Raw genomic sequence first — 9,110 nt, 5'->3', positions numbered from 1 at the left:
CAGGTCTCTGACTGCTTCCTCCTGGATTACAGGGTGTCCATTCTGCTCCCTGTCCCTGTCTATCAGCTCAGGAGGCCCTGAGGATAACTGGTCTTACTGTGGAAGACTGAGGCAAAGAAGGTGTTAAAAGTGTTAGAAAAAAAAAATTTAAAAAAAAATTAAAATGCTCTCACCAAATGACGCTAGACTGCTTAGGAGAAGAAGGAGGCTAAATCTCTTAAGTGAGGCTAAATAAGCAGGAGGAAAGAAACTGAACCATAACGAAGCATCAGTGGCATTTCTAGAGCCCAACACCAGTCACAGCTGCAGCCCGGCCTGGATCTGGCTCCTCAGGTCCTGACACACACAGTCGCTCTTTGAACTTTCATTACAACTTTCTGACGGGAAAAAGAGCCCGCCTTAAACCCTGCATGGAGCAGAGCGGATCACACGGCTCTGGCCCTCCCGGCGGCCGCAGCCCGCGGGGTAACGCGATTAGCAGTGACCCGGCCAAGCCGCAGCTGCTCGCCAGCCGGCCGGGCGGCGGCAGCGGGCGAGGCAGCCGCGGGCAGCCACGGCCGGGCCCCGCGGGGCCGAGCGGCCCGGCCCGGGGTCTCCTCAGACTGCGGCCGCCTCGGACCTCCCGCCAACAGCAGCGCCGGGGCTGACACGGACAGACTGCACCCCGCTGCAGACTGGGGTCCCGACGCGTGGCAGCGATTCCCCCACCCCGAGGGCGCTGCCAGGACACGGCAGCGGGTCCCGCGGGCGCGCCCAGCCACGGGGCGGAGGAGGTCGGAACGACCGCGCCGCTCTCTCCCTCTCCCCCCGCCCGCGGCCCCGCTTCACCTCAGCCCTGCGGGGAGCGGGGGCCGCACCGGGTAGGCTGCTCCCTCCCCCGCCGCCGTGTGACCTCATGCAGGAGGAAGCGCCGGGCCGCCCCCGCCGCTCCCACACGGATGCCGGGGAGGGGAGGGAAGGGCACGGCACGGCAGGGGGGGCGGGGGCGGCCGCCCTGACTCAGCCGCCGGCGGGGACACGCCGCGCTGACACTCCGGCCACGCCGCCGCGCGGCCGCCGATCACGCGCGGCCGCCCGGCGCCCATTGGCCGCCGCACCACACACCTTTGCCGGCGATTGGCCGGCGGGCGGCAGAGGCCCCGCCCACCCCCCCGCGCGCGGGTCCGGGGGCGCCGCCGCCCGAGTGGGGAGCGGCGAACAAAAAGAGGAAAACCGGGAGAGCGGCGGCGGCACCTCGGGGCGGGCTCGGCTCCTCCGGTGAGCGAAGCGGGCATCCCGGGGGTCAGGGCGGGTGGGACGGAGGGAGTCCCCGGGGGTGATGCGGGACGGGGATCCCCGGGGCACGTGCGGGGGCGACCCTCGGTAGGAGGGACAGCGGGCGGGAGGTCGGGCTGGGGCAGCGGCTGGAGGGGCTGAGTCGCGGTGGGGCACTGGAAGTGCTGGGGTGGGCGGTAGGAGCGCCGCCCGCGTGGAGAGCCCTCCCGCGGGGCAAGCCGGCGAGGGAAGCCGCGGGAGGGACAGAAACCACCGAGAACCTGTTGGCAGCGCCGGTCCGGCGCCGTGCAGCCTCTTGTGCCTGCGTTCCCGACCGGGTGCGGGCGCTGGCCTCGGCGGCTGCATGTACCAAGTGGCAGCGGTGAGGGAGGAGGAGAAAGCCGGGGAGATCCCGGCGCCACGAGGGATGGCTGGCGCGGCGGCAGGGAAGCGGAGCGGCGCTGCGGGAACGGCCGGCCGTCGCCCCCGTAACCCGCTCCCCGGCAGGGTCGCCTCTTCGTTTCGCTTCCCTTCCCCCGCGGCGGGAGGCGTCGGGTGTGGCGGCGCTGACCCCAGCCCGGCCCCCGCCCGCGGTGACGGCTCCTCCCGGCCGGGCTCCTTCCCCCGCCCTCCCTCACAGCCGGCCGCCGCCGCGCGCCGGAGGCGGGGGCGCCGCGCGGGGGAACTGGGGGAAAGGTCGGCGCGCGGCGGCGCCCGATCACGCTTTGTTCAGGTGCCCCGCCCCGGGCTGCGCCCTGCTCGGTGCGGACCAATAGGCGCCCGGCGCGGCGCCGGAGGAACCAATAGGGGAGGGCGGGGGCGGTGCGCGCGGGGGCGGCCGGCGGGGTGCGCTGAGGTGAGGGTGGCGCGCGCCCAACAGCCGGGGGCGGGGCCCGCGGCTGAGCCCCGCCCACAGCCCTGCGTGAGGGCCGGGCAGGGAGTGCACGGAGTGCACGGAGTGGGGGTGCGGACGCGCTGTATGTACGTGTGTAGCTCGGTTCTCCGAGCAGGTGATTTCCCTTCAGTGCACGTGTGTGTGAGAGAGATCCTTTGAGTATTTTCTAGAACGTTTTTTATTGCTAATATCTTTCGAAGAAAATGTGAGTCAGCCCCAATGCGGTCCTTTCTCATGTGCCAAAATAAGTACAATCCAGAGGGCTGTGTGTTTCCAAAGCAAAAATAGAAGGAGGGTGGGATGGTGGAGGAAGCTCTGATTTAGTTTTTTTGGGGGGTGGGAAGATTTTTCTTAAGTTCTCAGACACAGCTCTTGCAGTGTGGAATAACTTTAGCATACTTAAGATCCAGAGTACTTCTTTTGTCTCAAGTAATTATAGAATTGTCGTCTGATGGCCAGATTTCCTTGCTAACAACTTCAGGAAAATATTACATATATAAGGAAGAAGGCAGGAAAACACTAGAGCTTTAAGTGCACTTTATCTTGCACAGGTTGCCCTGTTTGTTTTTAGCAATGCCTTTTTACAAGCAGCTGCAAAATACTCGAACTTACCCTCAGGTTTAAAGTTTCTTTTTTTTTTTTCTTTTTCTCTAAACAAAACAGGAGTAAGAAATGGAGATGATGACTGAAAAACAGAGAGATATGAGGTATTTCTGGAACAATACGCCTGAAAAAAGTGATTATGAGGCTGTAGAAGCCCTTATTTCTATGAGTTGCAACTGGAAATCAGATCTCAAGAGACATGCAGAAATGAGACCTATAACTCCTGCATCTGACATGTCAGAAGAAAGTGACGAGGCTTTGCTTCCCGGAGCAGCGGACTTCAATGCAATACCAGCATTTGTAAGTTTTCCAATTTGTGTGTGCGGGCTTGTTTTTAACAATTAGTGGTGATGTCCTGTTAGCATCTCCCCCTTACTGTGCCTCTGTCTCCCTCACAGTGCCTGACCCCTCCCTACAGCCCTTCTGACTTGGAGATGTCGCAGGTGATCCATCCGCTCGGCAAGGCGCTGCCCGAGGCTGCCAAGCCTCCTCTGGCCACACCTCGGAGAGAAGCAGAGAGGTCTCCAGCAGCCAGGCCTCTGAAAGCTCGAGTGACAAGTGTTATCCGCCACACGGCTGACGCCCAGCTCTGCGATCACAAAACCTGCCCTGTGAGAACGGCCAGTGTGCTCAAATTTCAGGACAGTGCTTGGGGGGAAACAAACAGGAAACAGAACGCCCAGGAAGAGCGCTCCGTGTGCTCTGCCCCGAGTGCAGCCAGTGCTGAAACCAGCGAACTGTCGGTGGCAGAAGGAAGAACTGCAGAGCCAGCTGCTGGTCCCGTGCCCTTGACGAAGCCCTCGGTGAGCAAGGAGGAGTCTGTCCCTGAGCCAGCAGAGCAGCCGGCGGTGGCAGCACCGCTGTCCCCTGCCCAGGGCAGCGGAGCCCCCCCCGTGCCAGTGATTTGCCAGATGGTCCCACTGCCCACAAACAACAACGTTGTGACGGCCGTGGTGCCCAACGCCGCTCCGAGCCAGCAGCCAGCTCTCTGCCAGCCCATGGTCTTCATGGGCACCCAGGTTCCCAAAGGTGCTGTCATGTTTGTTGTGCCCCAGCCAGTTGTGCAGGGCACAAAGGCTCCCATTGTTAGTCCAAATGGCACGAGACTCTCTCCCATTGCCCCTGCTCCTGGCTTTGTACCTTCTACAGCAAAAACCACTCCTCAGGCTGATTCTTCAAGAATAAGAAGTCACATTTGCGGCTACCCAGGATGTGGGAAAACGTACTTCAAGAGCTCCCATTTGAAGGCTCATGTCAGAACACACACAGGTTGGTTACTGCTGCTGCATGTTAAAATCTAACGTAGAAAAAACTGTGGTTGTATATACAGCTTGTTATAGTTGTAGTGATTTCTGGATCTGTTTATTGAACAAATTGTGGGCCAGCTATGAACTACTTTTTTTGCCAGCGTGCATTATAATGCTGCCTAATCTCTGACGGGAATCTCCCCGAGGGGAAGTTGACTCAGCACTTTGTGCTGGACTCGCTTTGTGTCAGAAGGTGTTCAGTAATGCATCTCTGGAAGCAAGGCCTTGCCCAACGTGGAACATGCTTTCCAGAGTTAAAGATGCCTTAGTAGGCTTTTTCTCAGGAATGCCTTTGCCAGAAGTGGGTAAAACTTGGAGATTGTTTTATGAGAGGATGTGAGAATCCACTGCAAACTATCCCTGCCTTGGCTGTTCTAGAGTAACTTCTCCAGGTTCAGCCCTTAACTGCAGTAGCAGAAAGAGTCCGTGTATTTTCACACAGGCTCGCAGTGCACTTCTAGAGCTCAGTTACATAAAGCATCATCGCAGGCTGTGCTTCAGAGGGGAATTTTGGGCATGCTGAGTCATCATTATCCGCAGTTTACACGGAGCTGAGTGTTAAAATCAGCTGTCTTGAGATGCGAAGAGCATTTCAAACAATTTGGTTCCGGAGAATTTTTAACCTTTAACCCTTTTTAACCCTTTAACTCTCACTCATACTACTTAGCCTTTCAGATAGCGAGTCTGCATGCTTAAATATCAGTATATAAACAATTTTCCACATTTTGTGTGCATAATGCTTACATAGATTTTTGGCTCAGCTGCCTTAATAGAAACTTTCCTGCCAGTTAAGGCAGCACTGTTTATTGCTCAGTACTCACTGGGTTTTTTCCTTTGTAATTTCTTCCCCTCTAGGAGAAAAGCCGTTCAGTTGCAGTTGGAAGGGCTGTGAGAGGAGGTTTGCTCGGTCTGATGAACTGTCTCGGCACCGCAGGACGCACACTGGGGAGAAGAAGTTCGCCTGCCCGATGTGCGAGCGGCGGTTCATGCGCAGCGACCACCTCACGAAGCACGCGCGTCGCCACTTGTCGGCAAAGAAATTACCGAACTGGCAAATGGAAGTGAGCAAGCTCAGCGACGGTGCCGTGCCGCCGGCGTCTGCGACCGCCCAGTGAAAGGACTTGATCTGAAGACGCTGGAATGAACTGTTGTTGCTGGGATAGGCTGGCTGAAAAAAGGCTTTTTCTCCCGGTCTGTGGCTCTCCTGCACTGGCTGCTGACAGCAGTACAGAGAAGCAAAGGCAGCCTGCACTCAGTCACAAAAAATGTTGCTGGGAGAACCAGTGGCTGACTGGAGTAGCGGGTGTCTTTTGCACTGGTGAGGAGAGAAGGGGAAGGCTCTAGAGCAGAGCAACCACATTGTGCCAGTTTTGAATTTTGCAAATCGCTTGTGTGTGCTCTAGATCCAGTCCCGTGCAAGTGTTTCTGAGGGTTTGCTGCTCATGCCTGAGACCAGCTCCAGTTTTAGCTGTCGGTTGTCCATCTTCAGTAGGCGCAGACAAGGACAGCGGCAATGTACAGGCGCAGGCTTGAAAGCCCAGAACCCACCTGCTTGAGATAATCTAAATCTGTTTGCTGCTTCTGCCACCTGTGCTTGGTAGGAGTCTTTTTCTCTTAACCGTTCTCCAGCCCCATCATAACTGATGATTTGGTGCCAGACTCCTGGAGATTTTAGACGTCTCCTTCTGCATGGGGTGCTTAACACACCCACCTTTACACTGCTGTGTCCAGAGAGGCTTGGGATGGGCACGCAGGGGCAATGCATGGGCAGCCAAAGGGCAGGAACATTTCCGAATCGTTACTAGCTTTGTAATGTTTTCCCAGCTGCTTTTCAAGCTTTGTGATTGTTACAGCTGGTTGTACCTGGGCATCACATGATGCTTCTGCTTTTGTGTTGCTTATGGTTTCCTTTCCACCTTCTGAGCGGATAACGGGGCACCTTGAGACAAACTTGGTAGCTGTAAACTACTCTGGTTGATTAAAGAAGAAAACCAAGAATCTTAGGCTTCTTGATTGTGTTACTCTTTGAAAGGCAGTTGATGCTAAAATTGAAAGGGATATATTATATATTGTATTAAATTAGAAAATTGTGATCCAAAGTGGAAAACAAGGCAGCAAAGACACCGGCCTAGAATTTAAACCAGCTTTTGTGACAATGCATCAATTTTCACTATTTGTATTTTATCATATTATGTTGAGGACACATATCAGAAAGTGAATGGTTTGAAAATAGTGTATTAGATCTGCTTTTTGTGACTACTTTAAAGATTTGCACATTTCTTATGTTGTACTTTATACTTTGTTTACAATAAACCAGTTTTCTTTAATATTTACCTCTTCTTTTTTGTTTTTTTTTTTTAATTCATAGTGGAACATACCCCTTTGCAAGGAACATAACCTCAAAATAAAATTGTCCTGACCAATGGAACACCATCTCTTAATTTTCTAATATTTTTCAAGCACTGTAAAGCCCACAGGAATGGAATTTCAAGTCTGTGCTTACTACTCTGCATCTCTGTTTTGGTTTGATTTTGGGTTTTTTGTCCCAGCTTTTCATCCCCCCGCTTTTCTTCAGCACCCAAAGCTAATCATGCCTATGTGGGCCATTATGACTCTGGTGAAAAGCATTTCCTTTATGTTGGTGATTGCACTGCCTTCCCCAGGAAGGGACCTGCTCGTGTTCCTGATGGCCTGGCCGTGGGGCAGGGGTGGTGGCTGCTGCCCCACAGTGTGGGATCTGTGGCCCTCCCCAGGGCCAGTGGGCGTGTGGTGCTGGCACTGAGATGGGCTCCAGCCTGGAGGTGTGTCTGCCCTGCTGAAGGGGTCCCCTGCCAGGAGGAGAGCAGGGAATTGGGGTTCTCCATCTCAGGGCAGAGGCGGGGCAGTCTGGCTTCTGTGTCTGCTGCCCCTGCGTGCCATTGGCACTGCCCGTGTGGGCTCTCGTGCCTTCCGCTCAGATCCCTGCATGCCAGGATCCCCAAATTTCACAATCGCACGGATGCTGACTCAATGCCCTTCCCTGCTGTGGGTTTGGGGCAGAGGCACTCCTTCCCTTATCCTGTGTGACACAGGCCCTGCGTAGGGAGCATCTGAGTCATTGCCCTTCTTGTTCCAGGTGGGATATGCCATCTTAGCCCAATGCGAAAGAGAGGCTCCTTCCCCAGAAAAGTGAGATATGAGTCCCATTCCACCATCTTGCTTCATGGTATTTCTCATTTCATGGCAATGAGATAAAATATTTTAACACCTCTGGGTCTGAGACCTTTCCACATCTGCAAGTAGCTACTGGACTAGGAACGAGGTCCCCTCACCAGCTCTGCCTGGCACGCTGCTCCTTGAATGCCATCTTCTGCTGCAGCCCTGCAGAAGAGCATAAAGAAGGTGCCACCTCCGCACTGGCATTCTGCCTGTGCAATGGCCCTGTCCCTCTCCTCAGCAGTGCATGCAGTGGGCTTTGAAGTCCCTCTCTAAGCATGGAGACGAACATAAAATCTGACTTTCTAGGCAAGTGCTGTCATGCTGCCATGCAATGAGAGAGGAAGAAGGTGGGTTTCCATGCCGCGATCTCGGCTGCCTGTGTTTTCAGAAGTAAAAGCAGCTGCTGGTGCTTTTTGGGTAGCAACACGCTCTGTGGAGGTATGCAGGGGCTGTACCCTGGGACCACCCACTGGCTGCACTGCTGGGAGGCTGCTGAGGGAAGCTTGTTTCTGGCATGCTGTGAGCTAAATAAAATGCAGATTCTTCCTCTAAATACAGAACTTAGCAGCAAGAAGTGCACTTCTGGCTGGTTTCGGCTGAAGACAGAGTCATAGCTGTGAATTTACCTCAAGCCATTTTTAAAGCTTAACCGTGAAGGCCAGCTGGAAATTACATCAGCTGTTTTGGGGTTTAATCCAAGGCTGACCTGAAAAATGTAGTTGAAAGGGCATTATTAAACACCTTTTCAATGCTAACTTTATTGTGCAATCAAATTTGGCTGCATAGTAGGAAGATTGATTTTTATGAATTTTCTACAGATTGCTGTAAATAATTAGAACTTTCTTATTCCTGTATGTAAAACAAAGGCACATCTCGTATTTTTTTCCTCCTGTTTGGGTTCAGTGATGAAGCCAAACAGAAATGCAAACCAAGACGCTCCCAGCAACGCCCACAATTAGTACTTGGATGCCAACACTGGCTGGCGCTGGCTGTGGCAGGGCTTGCCAGGGTGGCCACGGCTGTCATCTGCTGTGCAGACACCTGGCTCTGGAGAGCTAATCCAAAGGGATCCAAGAGATAGCATACATTCTTGGTAGAAGATTTTGGAAGTATCGAAGTACCCTCCAGCTTGCTGCTTAGCACTGCACTCTGAAGTGATGCACACACAGAAAAGTTGATGCTGCAGTGCTGACATGGATTACAGGAGCTGGAGTGAGATGCATTCTGTGTCTTGGCTTGCAGTAGGGAAGAGCAGTGGGGGTGTCACAACAAGTTGTCCTGGGAAAGGAGGGAGCTGGCCCCTGTGTCCAAAGCAAAGCAATACAGCCCCACGCTCGGTGTCCCTGCCTTGGCACTGGGGGAGAGCAGGAGAGGGAGGCTGAGGGTGCCTGCCTGCCCTGGGGGTAGCACAGGCAGCTCATTCTGGCCACAGGACTGGCATCAGCAGGATAGGTTAGGGGGCCTGAGGTCTGCTTATCCCACCCAACAGATCAGAAGTAGGGAACTGCGGTGCCAGGGCACCCTGCACATGTCCAGAGCACTCTGCGAGTGTTCAGGGATTTTAGTCTCCAGAGAGGATGGAGAGAAGGCTGGAAAAAGCAAGCATTTTTCCTTGTGGTTTGGAAAAGAATGATTTCCATTACAGCAAGAATATTTGTGGGAGACTTAGATGCTCTATGAGTGAACTAATATGTACTTTAAAAATAGAAGGGTCCTGAGCTGGGTCAGCTTGTCTGGACCCCCAGATGCAGCTGAGACAGGAACCAGGGCAGCCTGTCTACCCATCCTTCCTGGTGAGTGTGGCTTCCTGAGGCTTTTCCTCCTGAGCTTTACCATTCAGCAGCGCTATTTCA

The 9,110-nt window shown here is 54.3% G+C and overlaps 1 protein-coding gene across 1 annotated transcript; it reads left to right on the top strand.

Annotated features, from left to right (window-relative positions):
• Positions 1-1,141: 1,141 nt before the first annotated feature.
• Positions 1,142-6,386, top strand: KLF10 (Kruppel like factor 10). The gene is made up of 4 exons (XM_041412899.1): positions 1,142-1,257; positions 2,813-3,052; positions 3,151-4,021; positions 4,915-6,386. Exons 2-4 carry the CDS (start codon positions 2,822-2,824, stop codon positions 5,172-5,174), a joined length of 1,362 nt encoding a protein of 453 aa, XP_041268833.1. The 5' UTR covers positions 1,142-1,257; positions 2,813-2,821; the 3' UTR covers positions 5,175-6,386.
• The last annotated feature ends 2,724 nt before the right edge of the window (positions 6,387-9,110 follow it).

The sequence above is a fragment of the Onychostruthus taczanowskii genome, unplaced genomic scaffold (assembly GCF_017590055.1).
Source record: "Onychostruthus taczanowskii isolate IOZ18803 unplaced genomic scaffold, ASM1759005v1 scaffold4, whole genome shotgun sequence".
NCBI classification, from domain to species: domain Eukaryota; kingdom Metazoa; phylum Chordata; class Aves; order Passeriformes; family Passeridae; genus Onychostruthus; species Onychostruthus taczanowskii.
This window is presented reverse-complemented; position numbering and strand designations above follow the sequence as displayed.